The sequence below is a fragment of the Accipiter gentilis genome, chromosome 7 (genome assembly GCF_929443795.1).
Source record: "Accipiter gentilis chromosome 7, bAccGen1.1, whole genome shotgun sequence".
Taxonomy (NCBI): Eukaryota; Metazoa; Chordata; class Aves; order Accipitriformes; family Accipitridae; genus Astur; species Astur gentilis.
Window position 1 is genome coordinate 13715865 of NC_064886.1, and position 17418 is coordinate 13733282.

The following is a 17418-nucleotide window of genomic DNA, read 5'->3' on the forward strand; positions in this document are numbered from 1 at the left end:
TCCCTCCAAAGTATCATCCTATTCCTGAAGGAAAAAGCGGGCAAGAAGTCAGTTGGGGACTTGCCACGTCAAGGGTGGCAGCAGGAGCTGGCCCTGCTCCATGAGGAGACTGATGAATGCTGGCCCAGTAACGACTCCTCAGGTGTCACAAGGGAAGGGGACCATCGCAGCAGCAAATGCTATGACAGGCTCCTGCAGAGGCATCATCTATCTCCATTAACTAATTAACAATTGCTTTGTTCTTTGCACTCCTAACTGGGGCTCCTGCAATCCTTCCCCAGGATCCCACCAGTCTGATCATCTCTTCTGGGACTGAACTAGAGGCCCAGCGAGGCGGCGACCATCCTGAGCCCTGCCACGCGTGTTTTGCAGACGGCTGCTCCACAGAGCCCCCAGCGTCCCCCTCTCACGAGACCGGGTCAGACCTCGGGAAGGGGCAGTGCCAGGTGCCACCCACGGAAGGGTCGGATCCCGGCAGCTGAATGTCAAGAAGGGTGTCCCTCCGCCACCCGCGGCCCACGTGCGCACTTCAGCTACAGCTCTTGGGCTGCAGAAGCGTACTGTTTGTTACCCATCACAAAATGCTGACGCCTTTTGTTACCAGGCGAGGGGAAGAGCTCCCAGTGGAGAAGTGTATTTTGGGGTCAGTCTGGCTCCCACGCCTTCAGCTTGAATATATGTTCTTTATTTAATACGTTTATTATATCCCAAAGCGGGGCGCAGGGCCCCTGAGCTGACTGAGGGATCACAAAGCTGTGCACGCATCTCCCGCTGCTTGGAGAAGAGCTTCAGGTGGAATGAGTCTTCTTGAAGGCAGGGTCTCTGGAGGCCAAGTGTCCTGGCTTGCTGAGGGGCTAGCTGCTGTCAGGGCTTTAGATACCACAGTAGGCGGGCTTGGTTGGATGAACGTAGCTGAACAAGGCATGTGCCCTGTCATGCTTCTTTTCGGGAAAGTAAAGGCATAGCTTGTCCAGGAGATGACCTGGCCAGAAGTTATTGTCGCTTGACTTTTGCATCTTACTCCTCTGAGGGTGCCTGTGAAAAAAAGCGGGCCAAAAAAGGGAAGAAAAAAAATTTATGTAAGAGAATAGCATGCTTTACAGAAATAAAATTCTGGGCAGCTTCACTGCTTCTCTTAGTGAGTGCAAAAGCGAGCCTGACAAGAACCAGCTCTCTGGGCTTCCAGGCCCTGGAAAGCCCTGCCAGACCTGTGCTGACCCTGTAGGTACGTATTGGACACGACCGACACAGGAAACGCCAGCTTGCAAAGCAAGTATCTTAAGAGCTGGCACGTTGCCCATCACTGTAGTATCGAAACACTTTTAACTGAGATGACCAAAGACTATTGTGCTCTGCTTTGCAATGTTCTTTTCTCTCCAAAAGCTTCTACAGCCATCCAAAGCTCGGCTCTCCAGGACTGTCTTTCTTCCACAAGAATAAACGTTCTCCGAGGGGATTTCAGACAAGCGTTGGCTCAGTCTGAGGAGAAGTTTTGTCACCTCTATGGTTCAGAGCACAGAGCTAGTCCCAGCTAGCGTGCAAGGCTCCTGCCAGGCACCACAAACTGTTCACCAGCACCACTGCAACCCAATGACTTAGCTAAAACATGGGAGTGGCCGTGTAGCTGAGAAGGGGATCTGCCCCTTCGCCGTTGCTCGCTGCCTTGCGGCATCCTAATGGCTCACTCCGATACCTCGGTGCTGCCTCTGACGCCATGGGGACTGAGCACAGAGGGGTGGTACACAGCAGGACAGCAGGAGGGAACTGATCTTCAGCCCTCTTTGAACAAACCTATTTTCTGCCTCCTTGGCCTGGCTTCCAGATGCAGTTCCTGATCTGGAGGTGCTCCCACGTGATGAAGCATCAGCACATCCTGTGCTGTAGTATCCTCCAGGCTGCCTGATCTTCCTTACGTCTTCTCCTTCCTTGATGATCTTGTCTCCTGGATGCAGCAGGGCTGTTGGCAAAGTGCAGAGAGAAAACAGTCATGCCTCGCCCTGGGATCATAAGCCCCGTTTCAGCTTAGATGTTGTAGGCGTAGCAGTCTGCAGCTCAGCCACAGCCATGCCTGTTCCTGGCTATGAACCCACTGATCCCGACCCTGGTCTGACTTCCCGGCTTGACCTTGGACATGCCCCATCACCACAAACTTGCTTCGTGAGCTGCACTCTCGGCTGAACCTGGCTACTGTTGCAGGGGCAACGGGAGAGGGCCCTGGCCGATCTGCAGAACCCTTTGATATCTCAGCCCTGCTCCGGCCCTGCTGATGATATTGCTGACCCCAACTGGCAGCATCTGCCGTGGCCCTCTGAGGGCTGCAAACACGCTCCAACAGCAGTGCCCCCTGACACTAGTTGTGCTTCTGGGCTTGGGAAGAGACATGAACTTGTCAGATTTAGTGCATTCACATCAGGCTCTTGGTCTTTGCCCTACCTTTCTGCAGCGTTGGCTCGGCAACGTGAACATTTCGCTCTTTGCACAGCTTGGAGCTCTTCAGATAGCTCGTGACGGCATTCCTACGATATCGGTCAACCAGTTCTCCCAAATCGGCCTCTACAGTTGACGGCAGACAGTGCTCATCAATGGGGCCATCCCCAGATCTCACCATCCGGCACTTTTCTTTCCATTCTATCGGGCTGTCTTTGTTCTGCAAGTAAAGGGCAGGTCCTGATTAGCATTCGGTGGGGCCCTGGAGTTGCTGCATTCCCTTCAGGGAAGCTACAGGCAGGGATTCATCTCAAAAGTATGTGCAGACAGGAGCTGGCACCCTACAGTGGGATCACAGGGACAGGCACTCCTCTGGGAGTTCGGTTCCCATCCTGAGCTGGGTCCTCAGACAGATATTCCCTGGAGAGCTTAGTAGAAGAGCAACACACCGGGCACAGGTGCCTCAGATGAAAAAAGCCTTGCAGTCACCTTCTCATTTCTGATTGTGTCAGGGAGCCAGAGGCTCTCCCCATTGCCGGTGACTGTGGCGCAGCATGTTGGCAAGAGGAGGTAGCTCTGGATTCTGCCAGAGTTCATCCAACCCAAGATGCTCCAAAGAAAACACTTGGGAGTGAGCGAATGAGCGAGTCACTGTTATGTTTCCATTGGACCGCCTTGCACTGAGCCTCACAACTGAACAGGACAAAGTACTTATCAGCACCTTAAGGGACAAATCACCTGTCTGGCAGACAGGTTGACGAGATGATCAGAAGACAACTCCGTCCCCAGACGTAGAACCTGCTTCAACTTCTCCTCCTCCTCCTTGCCAGTTACCCAGAAAAAATGTTTACCTCACCAGAGTGTTCAGAAGCCAAACAAATTGTTTGAGATGGCTTGTAGCACCTCAGCTGCAAGGCACCATGTGCTCAAGAGAATACTGAGAAGCTAATACTCACGATAACATTGCCTTGCCCTTTCCTCTACTGCTGCACTGTCCTCTAAACCACCCCACATTCACCAAGGCATGGAGGTGCACTTGTTCTCCTGCCTCATACACAGTACCTTCTCCCACCGTTTCCTCTCTCTCAAGTTTTTTCCAATCTCTTCCATTTCATCACAGCTCAGATGCCGTCGTTCTGGCTCGGTGTTGACTGGTGGAAGTTCCAAGTGTATTAACTTTCTTTCAGGCTTGGTAGGAGCATGAGGCGTCATCCCTTTGGCTGTGTCCCCAGAAGAAGGTAGACAAGTGGCAGTTTTGCAGGTGGCTTTCTGGAACTGAGCACCTACACCTAGGATAGATTAAAACACAAACAAACAAAAAGCCCAGAGAAGCCACGTTAGAGCATAGGAGAAAGGAACATCAGATCCATGTTTAAGACAAAGGGGGCTGGCACGTTGTGCTGGTTGGAACTCCCAACAGAGCTTACTAAAGAATAAGCTCTTTGGGGTTTTCCAGCTGCCACCAGCAGCTGGAGAAAGGGTCTGCTTCGGGTGACCTGGATGATGAATGCTAACAAATAAAAATCCAGTACAGGATGTTAAACCACAGGGTTCAGACTTCGATCCCAACCTGAAAGATCGGCTAACCTGTCTCCTGCAATTGGGCCGACTATGATATTGAACATCCCCCAGATCATTCAGCTTCTCCCTACAAGTCTCCTTCTGGCCACTCTGCTCTAGGACAATGGTCTCAAGAAGCCATATTCTGGACCCCCCCTTGGCATTTTCTGCATGTGTAGAGATCCCTTCCCAACCCAGTGCTCTCCTCTCACCGGTTTTGCTATCTTGGGATTGTCCTTTCCTCATTTCCAGCCACTGCTTTTGACAGTCAACCAGATCTTCAAGGCTTATAAAATCCCCCGGTTTTGACGAAGTCAAGAAGATGACCACGTCCTCCAGATCCTTGTCGCTGATGGAAACTTTGGTCTGGCAACCAAAACAGAAAATGACAGTGGGATTACCAAAAGATCAAGGCTTGCCCCAGAGCGGGAGGGGCAAGCTTTGCTGTTATTCCAGTGAGGCCCAGCGTGAGCCATGCTGTGTGAACATGTACTGAGAGTGCAGTGGGGAGATGTAGGTGGGAGGAAGACCCAAGTATCAACACTGGGAGGGTCGGTGCCAGTTCAGGGTCTACAGCAGGATCCTGGCAGCCACATTACTGAATGGTGACTGTCTTCCAAATCTATGAGGCAATGGGTTTCTTCATTCCCTGCTAGGACTCACTCTGCAGGTGCATCTCTGCAGCTGCCCCTTCCCTTTGCCCTTCAGCTTTTCACAGGTTGTGGGAGCCATTCTCAGAGTAAGGCAAGCGAAAAGGCCCCTTGCTGAAGCTCTTCCGCTTGCTCTGGGTTGGCATGCAGGAAAATAGGGCAGAGTGGCAGCAGTTCATTACTTTTCTGTTCCCTATGTACCTCCTTGATGACTTTAATGAAGTCCGCTCTCTTGATCTTCCTCCCGTCCATACCAGCCTTCTTGAATATGCCCACAATGCTCAGCTTCTTTTTGTGCAGGAGGTCATGCAGCGTGCCAAGAGCCTGGGGGTATGGTGCACAAACAAGGGGAACGCTACCCTTCTTCCAGGGCTGGCTGCGTTTTTGTGGTGAACGCTGAAAAGGATTAGAAAATACCCTGTGATCACCATTATCCAGGATCACCATGCCCATCAGTGTGGCATCAGCTGGCGTAAAGCAGCGTCACTCTACTGATTTGACAGCAGATGCCATCTCCCACACACTTCCGTACTTACGTCCAGGCTGTCAGTCACAGCTGATTTGACAGCAGCCCTCCTGTCTGCTCCGCGTGCCTTTATTCTTTGCCAGCACCTTCTTTCTTGATTGCTGAGGGAAGGTTTTTGACTCAGCCATTTTTCAATGTCCCCTAAGCTTTCCAGCTCAGTTCGAAACTGCCTCCTCGCCTGAATCCAAGCCTCCGCCGTTTGTAGACCCTCTTCTGTATCAGAGGTGGTCTCTGGGGAGCTCGCGCTATAGTCTTCCTCCTGGGGCAGCTGCGAGACAGACAGATGACAGAAATCCATGGCCCGACTTGGTTTCAAAAAGGCAGAAGCCAGTCTTGCCACAGGTGGAGCAAAAATAATGTAACGCCTGGATTTGGATGGCCCACACATACTTGCTTTTGGTTTAAAGGCAAAAGCTGGATACATGTTTCTCCAATGGCGTCGTTGGAAACCATGCTCCAAGACCACATCTGGCTTGACATCAGTCAACTCTCAATCGCAGCCTTGCTGCTAACGCTGGTACTTTGCACAACACAGATGCACTTTTTGCAGAATCGAGAGTTGGGGTCAGGTGGATATGGCGGCTTCCAAAAATGGCAGCAAGCCCATCACAGAACAGTACGGAAACATGCATGGTAGGATGTGGTCAAAAATGGCGGCCTCTGTGTGTGTAGCAGGCAGGGGCCTCCAGTTCTGACATGCTTCTGCTGAACTGGGAGGTGTGGGGTGGGGTGGAAACAAGGCCGTCAGCAAACCGTAGAGCAGCATGAAAACAGGTGGATCCTGCCATGTCACAAAATGCTGGCTCCCTGCCACCAAGGAGCAGCTGCAATAGCATGTCAGCCATTTAGCTGATGAAGAGCAGCTAGAGTGCTCTCCATACTACTTGGAGAGACAGCTCTCTCCCTCCACACCACTGGGTGGAGCTCACTCAAGCCATGTGACTGGGAGAGATCCTGCTCAAGCCCCAGAGCCAGTGCCTGGGCAGAGATGGCCTCCGTTCCCGGGATGGAACAGGCCCTCTGATGCCCTCACACTGGCTGGCTGCTCGTTTTGTCCCTTGGCCTCTACCGGCCATTCCTCCCTCATAGCAGTGAGCAGGTGAGAATGAAAACCATAGCCACCCAACCTGCTCTTTGGAGGGAACAACGCTCCTGGCACTTGCAGACCTTCCCAACTCAGTGCCACCACAACCAGAAAAAGGCCGCTCTGTTGACAATCCCATACCTGGGCCCTCCACATCTTGTCACTTTCTCTCCCAGCTTGCTGTTGAGGCAACCTTCCTGCTTTTCTGTTCCCTTCTTTCTCCTTCCTTTTGGCCATGGATGCCTCCAATTTTCTTCTACTGTTCAGCCCAAATACAGACTGTTCTTTCTACAGAAATCCATAAATGCAATAGCAGCAGTTACCCATCTGTCTTTTTTTTTTTTTTTTTAAATAACGTTCTCATCTCTCTCTCATCTTCCCTTTTTTCCCAGTTTCTGTCAACAGACAGTTCTTACAGATGCAACCAGAATGTCCTTTTGTTATGACCAATGAACTAAGTCATCAAAGAGCTACTTTTTGAAAAGGGCTTGTTGTGGTTTAACCCCAGCCAGCAACTAAGCACCATGCAGCTGCTCACTCACTCCCACCCCCGCAGTGGGATGGGAGAGAGAATCAGAAAATAAAAAAAGTAAAACTTGTGGGTTGAGATAAGAACAGTTTAATAGAACTGAGAAGAGGAAACTAATAATGATAACACTAATAAAATGACAATAGTAAGAATAAAAGGATTGGAATATACAAGTGATGCACAATGCAGTTGCTCACCACTCACCGACTGATGCCCAGTTAGTCCCCGAGCAGTGATCCCCCCCGCCCCCACTCCCCCCAGTTTATATACTAGACATGACATCACATGGTATGGAATTCCCCTTTGGCCAGTTTGGGTCAGCTGTCCTGGCTGTGTCCCCTCCCAACTTCTTGTGCCCCACCAGCCTTCTTGCTGGCTGGGCAGGAGAAGCTGAAAAATCCTTGACTTAGTCTAAACATTACTTAGCAACAACTGAAAACATCAGTGTGTTATCAACATTCTAGTACTGAACCCAAAACATAGCACTATACCAGCTACTAGGAAGACAATTAACTCTATTCCAGCCAAAACCAGGACAGGGCTACAGTTCCTTTTCTGAGATGAACAATACCCAAAACAGGTAATTGAACAAGAAAATGAGCCACAGTAAGAGATCTAGTCAGAGTAGTTATCTGTGTGGTTTTTTATGTACCCATTTCTCCTACGATATCCCCACTTGATTTTCTACAATCAAGTGACACAACGGTTGCCTCAATCCGTATTATGTACCTGTCCTGTCTGCCTGTGTTCTTCAGAAGTAGGCAATGGCAATGCAGGGCTCTCAAAAGGAGGTTCTTTGTGCTGCCTTCCCGGAAACAGTCTGAAAATACACACCAGTGGGAGTTGGTACGAGTGCAGGAACACTTTCTTCTCCATCCTGTGCTCACACTGCTCACCTGCTTTGGCAGCAGAGCGAACTCTCTTCACCCAATTGTCTTCCCCTCCACAGAGATAAGGGATAACCCTGAGCTGTAATGCTCAGATGTGCCAACAAGGAACTCAAGGAGACGAGCTTTTTCCATAAGGAAGGCTCCGGGACACGCAGACTGATGCGGCCCTCTTGATGGAACGGGAGGATTTGCATCCTGTGCAATGACAGGCACCTGGAGATACTGGTATCTCCCTCCTGGCCACTACACTGACCATTGCAAAGCAGTCCCAAATACTGTGGGACTTCCCATCCAGCAAGGAAATGCACTGTGTGGCAATGTGTGTTAACAGCCCTTCTGAGTTAATACAAACACTGGGTCCAAAGGAAACGGGAACAGGTTTCTCGGAGAGCTTGGGCAGTCTGCAGCCCTCAAGGCTTTGAAGACAAGCCTGGATAAAGTCCTGAGCAACCTGGTCTGACCTCAGCTCATAGCTGACTCTGCTTGGAGCAGCTGGTTGGACTAGGACCTCCCAAGAGCCCTTCCATTATTGTATGAGCCTATAAAACATCCCACACAAGTACTACAAGCACAAGGCCACTCTAATCGAGTCCTTTCAGAGTTTCACCTGCCAGGAGGCCCTTTTCCCTCCATTTTCTCCTCTGCTTCTTCCTCCATCTCAGCTCTGGCTAAGCAGTCTGGAGAAACACCCGTTTGCAGAAGGTGTAATGTGTGACGAACAGCCGCTGCAAGCGTGAAAGGAGAAAACCTCTTAGAACAGGCAGGAGGAGGCACAGATCTGCTCTGCAGTGTTAGAAGCTGTTTAATGCCTCACTGGGATTCCTTGTGAGACCTGTTTTCTCAGAGGGACATCTTAAGTCCTTTCCGACACCAGCCCTTGATCCTGTTCAACCCTTAATAGCCAAATTATTCTCTTCAGTGTGAGTTTTCTCCTGCTGCAGCCAGTTCTTCCTCTGCACAGTAGCTTTCGGGGTGAGACAGATCTTGGCGCTTAACAGCCTCTTTCAGGGGAACAATTTCTTAGCATTGCATACGTGTTTGGTATACGAAAATTGGCTATCATGGCACTCAACCATGTTATAGCTCTGATGTTCCTGAGGAGTTTAGGTCAAGGAGCTAGACTTCCCAGCCTCAAAAGAGAAGTGAGGTCTCAGCGCAGCTTAGCACCTTTGGCACAGTTGTTCTCTACGCAATTTTTCTTATTGACTCACGCCGCGGTGATTCCAAGAGATGTACCAGACCCCCAGCCCCCCACAGCTCAAGGCAGAGTTTGCGATTCACAGTGCTGATGGACTTCCCAAAACATTTACTCCCTCCTGCACAAACTCCTAAAATGGAACACTCCAGGGCACGGAGTGCAGGGGCAAAACAGACTTCAGCACCGTCAACTGCAGTTGGTCCTGGTGAGCCCACCTGGTTCCAAAATAAGTCCCTTGAGACTTACCAGGAGGGGTAAATAGAGGCACACAGGGTGCCTCTACCATCCCAGGCATCTATTCTAGCCTGGGCCCTAAACACCCACCCATAATGAAGACAGGCAAATGCGCAAACCTCTGCCAGGAATCAGTCACTCTTATTCCCATGCACATTACCTCTTATTCCCATGCTGCTCAAAGCACTCTCGAATTCTGCACATATCTCTTCATCTGTGAGAGAAGCTGTTCGAGGCACAGTCCTAATCTCAAACCTGGAAATAGGAAGAAGGCACCATTCTGAGAAAAGGGCTGCTTTGCCAGATGAATGTCAAAGTATCTCTACAGAGAGAGTCAACTTCATATTCTAGGCCATTAAGGGAAACACTGAGCAGTGCCGGCCTCAGGAATGGCTCAGCAACCCCTCGCCAGACAGAGGTTTTTGGGTTTTGCCTCAGTCCTCCTGTGCCATCTTGACCCAAGAAGGCATTTCAGAGATACCTCTAGAATCATGGACTCATTTAGGTTGGAAAAGACCTTTAAGATCATCAAGTCCAACCATCAACCATGCCCACTAAACCATGTTCTCGAGTACCTTGTCTACCTGCCTTTTTATGAATACCTCCAGGGACGGTGACTCAACCACTTCCCTGGGCAGCCTGTTCCAATGCCTGACAACCCTTTCCGTAAAGAAATTTTTCCTAATATCCAATCTAAACCTCCACTGCCGCAGCTTGAGGCCACTTCTTCTTGTCCTATCTCCAGCCACCTGACAGAAGAGACCAGCACCCACCTCACTACAACCTCCTTTCAGGTAGCTGTAGAGGGTGATAAGGTCTCCCTTCAGCCTCCTTCTCTCCAGACTAAACCACCCCAGTTCCCTCAGCCACTCCTCATAAGACTTGTGTTCCAGGCCCCTCACCAACTTGGTTGCCTTTCTCTGGACACGCTCCAGCACCTCAATGTCTTTCCTGTAGTGAGGGGCCCAAAACTGAACAGAGTACTCAAGGTGCAGCCTCACCAGTGCGGGGTACAGGGGAATATCACTTCCCTGCTCCTGCTGGCCACACTATTTCTGATACATGTCAGGATGCTGTTGGCCTTCTTGGCCACCTGGGCACACTGCTCGCTCATATTCAGCCGGCTGTCAGCCAGCACCCCCAGCCTTTTTCTGCCAGGCAGGCAGCTTTTCAGCCACTCTTCCCCAAGCCTGTAGCGCTGCATGGGGTTGTTGTGACCAAAGTGCAGGACCCAGCACTTGGCCTTGTTGAACCTCATTCAGTTGACCTTGGCCCATCGATCCAGTCTGTCCAGATCCCTCTGCAGACCCTTCCCACCCTCGAGCAGATCAACCCTCCCTCCCAACTTGGTGTCATCCACAAACTTACTGAGGGTGCACTTGATCCACTCGTCCAGATCATTAATAAAGATATTAAACAGAACTGGGCCCAGTACTGAACCCCAATACTGAGCAATACTTTGATTCACATGACTTTCACAGAAGGCACAGAAACGTCACAGGCAGAGGACTTGCATGCATCTGGTCTCTGATCCACCCCCTAAGTGAAGCCTTCCATGTTATACTCAAAACAATAGAAATATTAGGGTCTTATTTCTGTTACATGTTTGGGCAGTCTCTACCAATGGAAAGAGAATGAGCAGATGAAACGTTAGGAGGGTTGCCTAAATTCCTCTGCCTAGTGAACCAGTTCCCTCTGATGGGAGTAATGGTAAAATGCAAACCACAATCAGTAACAGAGGATGCACAACTCCAGACTACGCAAAAGCAAGGATGACGTTGTCAAACTACTGGTTTGCAGTTAAAGTGCTACATTTGCACTTGGTCAGATGAGGGCTGCAGAAACAAATATACTCACTGTGGAAACTGGTGGACACGGCCAAAACGGCTCAGAGAGAGAGTGGGTTCTTTGTCCGATATGACCCATTTCTTCTGCAACAGAGACAGAAACATCTGATGTGACTCCAAGGAAATGAACTCAATGCTCACAACGGCCTTTCCATAGCTCCAAGAATTAGCAGCGTCTCAGCAAACTTCTGGTCAAGTGCCTCAGCCCCTTGCTAAAACAAGCTGCACAGCATATATAACCTGCTAGGGCAAGGAACGTTGCCAGCCTTTTTGCAAGGACCGGACTTGACGGTGTCAGGCAGGAGACTCCTTGTTTACCAGGGACGAAGTCAATGGAGGCAAACACGTAAGAAGGCCCATTACAACCCTGGGTTCCTGGCTGCTGGTTGCAGCGAGCTTGCTCGCTTTAACTATTGCTGAACTGAGAGCAAATAGTTCCAAGCTGATTTTATCCCCAGAGTCCTTCCAAAGACTTCCAAAGAGTCTGCATGCCTCTGCAGCATAGAGGAATCCAGCCACCGGCTCCTTCTCTTTCATCAGGCCAGGAGAACTACACCACAGCGTGGCAGCAGCCACGAGGGGCTGATCTCAGCAAGGCCTTGGTGTCTATGCACCTCAGCCTCATGTCCAGAGCGTGGGGTGAACTCACCACCGTTGCCATTGCTTTGGCCTTTTTCCTATTTATGGCAAGGCCCTTCCAGGGCTTTCCCTTGCCCAGCAAAAGTAGTACAATGACGTCGTACCTTCCTAGCACCCTTGAACCACAGCAAATTAAAGAAACTACAGAAGACTCTCACTGCTACACACCATGCCTAGCCCAAGTGACCCAGCAGGTTACAGCTGGCCAGCAGGGCTCAGCTCCCCAGTCCTTGGACGGGATGTCAAACCCTCTCTAGGTAGCACTGCAAAAGCAATAAACTTACAGTGAACAACTTCTCTACCATGTATGTAGACTTGTTGAGGCTTAGTAAAAAGTCTTCGCAAAATGCCATTGTCACTTCTGTTCCCCGGATAGCAAGAGTGCCAATGTCCTTTAAAATGAAGTCCGTGTCTTCTCTGTTTGTTAGGATGAAGTAGAAAAAGTTCAGGGTCTCCTGCATGCAGTTCTGTACAACTTCCTCAGAATATGGGACGTCTGAGTGGACCTTCTTGTAGTTCACTGACACTCGCTTAATCTCGCCTGGAAAAGAGGGGGATGACTGTAACTCAGACAGCCGTTGAGCAGACTCAAATAAAGTGCCAGCAGCTCCCAGGTAAAATACATTGCTATAGCATTGTCTGGTCTAACCACCTGGTACAGCTCCTTAAAGGAGCTGATGTAGGCCCCTCCGCAAGTTAAGGTCAAATCACTCCATTAATGGATGTGCCAAGCCACAGCCATGATTCCCTAAACAGAATGAGGAACGTCTGTGTCCAAGAACCTCAGCCATCTGTGTCCACGCTGTGCAGGAGGGCAGGACAGGGTGGGATGAATGGGGTTGGTTCCCATGGGAAGAGCAGAGGGTGCTGGGCCCTGGAACTGAGCCCACATGTAGCACATTCCTGGTCTGGGGAGACTTGCATATAAACAGAAATAAACCAGCAAACTCTTAGTGTTGCACAGGCCCCATCAGTGGCACACTGCAGATACAGCAATGGCAGCAATGGTCAAAAACGGCAACAAATCTGGTCATCAGCAGGTTTCTGTGCTAGCTATCATTTCCATCTCTCATTCAAGGCTCTCTACAGCTGACTTTGACCCACTTCTCTGCATAAAAGTAGCTCTGAGGGTCTGTGGGTGTTTGCCTCAACAAGGTCTGGTGCAGTGCAAGAACAAAGCACCAGCATCATTTCAACGGCTTTATGGTAAACAGTTCCAATAAAGGATCAGCAGCCAGCAAGCATCCTACAAATCAATACATGTGACTGGCACAAACCCAATTGCTCAAGCAGATTACGGAGAGATGGTCTAACTTTGTACAGCCTTAATAAAAACTACTGCAAAAGAAATGGCCCCCTTCCAGGCATTGCTGCTTGGTGGGCTGTTTGTGTCATCCCATGGAGGTTGCTCTCAGGGCCTTCTGAAGGCCTCTGATGTGTCCATCATTGCTTCTAAACAGCAACCAGCATAAACACCAAATACATGGACGTACGGGAAAACAAAGAATTTCTTTGCTCTTCTTACCAGGAACAGGTACAGAAGCATGTTGCAGCCCACGGATCTGTGCAAGAGTCCTGGACAGCAAAAACACAGGTCTCTGAAAGGTGAGCACCTCGCCATTTTCAAAAGAGAGCCATTTTTGAAGATGAAATGTTCCCAGTCCTGTTACCCTGACAGCCCGAGGCTGGAAAAAGAAGAGAAGGGCAAGCATTTGTAGGTTGAAAAACAGAGTAAGGACTTGTGAGAGCTTGCAAGGGGGGTGCCTTGCGCCCTGCCGCCTCCTGGTGCGGAACACTTTTGCACACCTCAACTAGATTTTTATTTCTGTATTTATATATTGCATATATATATAAAAATATATATATTATGTTACTTTTTTAAAAAATAATGTATTTATTTTATGTCTCTCAATTTATGGAGAAGCTGGTCTGGCACATTTGTGGCAAATCTGTAAATCGCAATGCAGTTCTGGGAAGAACAACAGCACTTGGTGGCACAGGGCTGCCGGGATGCCTGAAGCCATCTGGGCGAGGGGAGGGGTAGGGTAGGATCCCACCTTTCTCTTCAGGAGCTGCTGCCGAACATACTTAGACACACTGCTCCAAATAGCAGTGACATCTGAAAAGCAAGAGAAAGGCACGTCAAGCTCCAAGTCAGCCAGCTCACGTCCCGTCAGCACATCTGTAGACAAGGAGGCAGCAGATGCAAGTGTGCTTCAACACGACTCACAGGATAAACCCAACCTGTGACACGGGCCAAATCTTGGATTAGCCTCAGCCTTCTTCCAACAGGACATCTTTCCCATCAGAGCCAGGTCCCTGAGTGTGACCCGCTGCTGAGGGAAACCCGTCTATGGGACTGCCAGCATGGCAAGGGGAGGGTGCTGCATGCACCAGACTGTGGGGCTCAGAGTGTCCCCAGGGGCCTTCTCAGCAGGGACAAAACCCCACTTCTCACAACTATTCATGCCATTCATCTTGTCTGCAGTGATACTCGTCAGAGAGCTCCCAAAGACCTTACCGTTGACAGAAAGCTTCTTGAGGGTGGGAAATGTGACCGTGCTGTAGCCGTCAGCCTTGCTGCAGAGCTCAATGTTGGTGATCAGCTCTTCCAGGTTTGTCATGTTCTTGCTTTGGGTCAGCACGTGAGGCTGCAAGGGGAAGGATTTTAATGTCTCCTTCCAGGAAACACCTTCTCCAATGTCCTCAGCTGTGCTTCACAAAACAGCTCCCACACTGTCCCACCACCTCCCTTTGTCCTCTATGTCTCTGAGGTACAGGAGACACTCCTCATGTCCCCTGGATCAGAGACCTTGCCGAGGCCTCACAGGGAAGTGAAGGAAGGGTCTGGGGCACAGGGTTATGACGAGGAGGGGCTCTGTGACACGGTAGGGGTCACAAAGGGATGACCCTACACCACCCCCATGCCCGCTGACCCAGCCAGGTTTGGTCCTGCAGTGAGAAGGGGGCTGCTCCCTAAAACACACACCCAATCTTCACTCCCCAAGGAGGCCATGGGGCAGGGAGAGCCTCCGAGATGTCACCAAATGATGGAAATGAGGACACAGAATCACACAATCACGGACTGGTTGAGGTTGGAAGGGACCTCTGGAGGTCATCTGGTCCCAACCCCCCTGCTCAAGCAGGGCCATCTCTTTTTCCCAAGTAAAACTGTGGTGCCTACAGTCATAAAGGACATCCCATTTTCCTCCCTCCAGTTCAGCACTGAGTATCGTGACCGTGACACAGATATCACTCGGTCTCTGTGCATTGTTGATGGAACTGTAGACTTTCTTCAAAGAATTAAAGATCAGTTTCCCTGTCTGAAAATCCTCTATGTGGTATCTGGAGGCAGAAATAGGTGGCAGAAGGAACTCCAGCTGGTCTGGCTCCAGCTGATATTCCTGTCATCTGGTGGTGCTCCCCCAAGTACGTACGTCTCACAAGATGCCTCAGCTCCCTTTTCCTACAGCCCAGCGCTTTGATGCTCAAATCTGCCCATTTCCTGTCTCTGGCAGCTCTGCCATAGTTTGCTTGCCCAAGGCATGGCAAATTCTTGCCAAAAAAGCGGGCCAGAAACATTTCCTTGGGAAAGGGATGGTGTTTCAATGGCTCCTCCAGCTGGGAAACCTCTCACAAAACATCATCCACTCCCACACCTTCAGGTTCAGTATAGGTTCTTTAGTTAATACGTTTATTATATTCAGAAGCAGAGCCCAGATCCCCTGAGCTGACTGAGGGATCACAAAGCTGTGCACACGTCTCCTGCTGATTGGTAATAGTAATATTAATATTAAATTTAATATTTTAATTAAAAGAGTAATGGGGGCTGGCTGGTGATAGACAGTAACTGTAGCTCCATTGAACGTCGGACTAGAACCTGTGGCTGCTTTCACTACTCCATTAGTAATTATCTCTTTAATTCGGTTAACAGCTCCTAGTTGACAGAATATGAAATTAATTTATATTTCGGCCCTTGTCAACTGCCCAGATTAACCAAATCATGAAATGACTAGGGTTACCTTCCCATATTCTGCAACAGCAGATCTACAGGCAAAAAGGTTGCATCTGACAGCAGGGCCCAATATTAGCATTCTAGGATTGCATCACAAAGGATGGCAGCAAGCATCAGGGTTCCTTCTCCACTCCCACCCTGATAAAGCTTAGGCTAATATAGGCAGGTGGGCGGTTTTAGCCCACATATTTTAGCAAATGCTAGAAACATTTACATGAACCCTGTACAGAATTTACATCTGCATGAAATGAGCAAACTAACACGTAAAAAATGTTTACCGGCTGTGGAAAGCAAGGTAGATACAAGTGGGCAGCTTCACGTTTCAAGAGACAACCAAGGGCAAGCCCGTGAACTGATATGCAGAACAAATGAACACCTGAACAGTTTATACTTTTCCTTTTTTTCTGGCAGGCATGGGCAAGACCGGAGTTCTTTGTGCTTCCAATGGAAATGTAGCCATCTCACAAAAAACGTTCATGCTTGTATAGTATAGGGAAGGTCTCCCTGTCACAACCTACTGTAACGGGACTTCAGCATGTTATCAGCAAATAAATTCACACAGAAGAGCTACACCTGCCTAGGAACCCTACTCACTCCCCTCCCTTCCTTGTTGTCTATCAAAAGCTTTATTTTAATGACTAATGCAGTACAGAGCACCTTAGGTAGTTTTGAGCCAGAGATCTTAACATCAATGTTTAAATGGGGTCTGTTATCGACTCCAAGATATTTATAGTCCCAATCCATACTGGTCACAACAAAGCCCCTTAGTAAAACCCCTTTATCACAAACAATGACAGGAAAAGAACAACGCTTTGTGCACTTACTGTCAACCAATTCCCGTGTCTGACCCTGGACGTGAAGATACAAAGGACGCTCCCTGGAAAGGAAATGTCAAACGTACCATTAAACCCACAGAAAACATACAATAATGGATTCAACCTAATTATATTACAGTCAACTAGACACATGAAGTCTTCCATACAGATTTGAAACACTCTTCACATAAGGAAGTAAATACGTGTTCATTGAATATCAAGGTGCTCAGTAAGCAAAGCTCTGCACTGAAAACTGAAGAGATTCAGGAGTTATTTACACAACGACTTATTAAAGTTATACCCCTGAAAACGTTAATTTGCTTGTCCACGTGAAAGGTTAACTAACTAAAAGCCCCGAGTCTATGAAATATTAGCTCTCTTTGGGCAACTTTCCCGTTACATTCTCAGCAAAATGCACAAGGGATCCAGTATAGCGTTGAGTTGAAGAAGTTCAGCACAGTCTGATCTGTCACGTTTGTGGTTTGTCTGGTTTTTTTAATTTCACCCTATCAGTATCAAGCAGGTGGGAAAGCAGCTATGCAGTCAGGCTATCATAACAGTAAACATACTCAAAACACTCAACAGGCAATTCGCTCTGGCGGCACCCAAAGGTGACAGCGCTCACAAAACAAACAAACAAACAAAAAAAAACAGCAAAAAACAAAGCCCCCACCACATAGCCACCCAATGAGAAAAAAAGCATAAGCCCCAAAAAAGGAAAATACAAACCCGGGTCCCACTTTTGCCTTCTCTTCTGCAGTCATGAATCTCCCTCGAGTAGAGACAGCTGCTCCACTCAGCCGACTTATCTAAAACAATTTAAAAAACCCAGTGACAAGTTTACCAATAATAAACAAAGCGTACACAAAACACCCAAAGTGGTTTAAGCTATGTTGTTGTACTAAAAGACCAGAAGCCGTTAATAAAGTGGGAAGAGAATGAACGGTGCCCACTGGAGGATACCAACTATGCTACCTTACCTCATCATATGACATTTTATCGAA

At 49.1% G+C, this 17418-nt stretch overlaps 2 protein-coding genes across 5 annotated transcripts in view; both read right to left on the bottom strand.

Moving 5' to 3' along the window:
* KHDC4 (KH domain containing 4, pre-mRNA splicing factor) overlaps nt 1-17418 on the bottom strand; it is a 35267-nt gene that overhangs the window by 14527 nt on the left and 3322 nt on the right. The window lies entirely within an intron of this gene.
* Nucleotides 21-17214, bottom strand: LOC126040633 (EF-hand calcium-binding domain-containing protein 12-like). The gene is made up of 18 exons (XM_049805357.1): nt 17144-17214; nt 16424-16476; nt 14106-14235; nt 13642-13703; nt 13110-13269; nt 11869-12125; nt 10956-11029; nt 9259-9353; nt 8274-8391; nt 7506-7596; nt 6389-6535; nt 5174-5431; nt 4839-5033; nt 4200-4353; nt 3490-3716; nt 2434-2647; nt 1792-1957; nt 21-1035 (listed from the first exon to the last, which is right to left on the bottom strand). Exons 3-18 carry the CDS (start codon nt 14206-14208, stop codon nt 873-875), a joined length of 2484 nt encoding a protein of 827 aa, XP_049661314.1. The 5' UTR covers nt 14209-14235; nt 16424-16476; nt 17144-17214; the 3' UTR covers nt 21-872.

Bases quoted from the DNA above. Each gene is read 5' to 3' on its own strand.
- LOC126040633 (XM_049805357.1), bottom strand. From the start codon at position 14,208: ATGACAAACCTGGAAGAGCTGATCACCAACATTGAGCTCTGCAGCAAG. The intron at 8,392-9,258 runs GTAATGTGCATG...TCACGCTTGCAG, and splicing joins GAGCAGCATGGGAATAAGAG to CGGCTGTTCGTCACACATTA. The intron at 4,354-4,838 runs GTACATAGGGAA...TTTGGTTGCCAG, and splicing joins TCATTAAAGTCATCAAGGAG to ACCAAAGTTTCCATCAGCGA.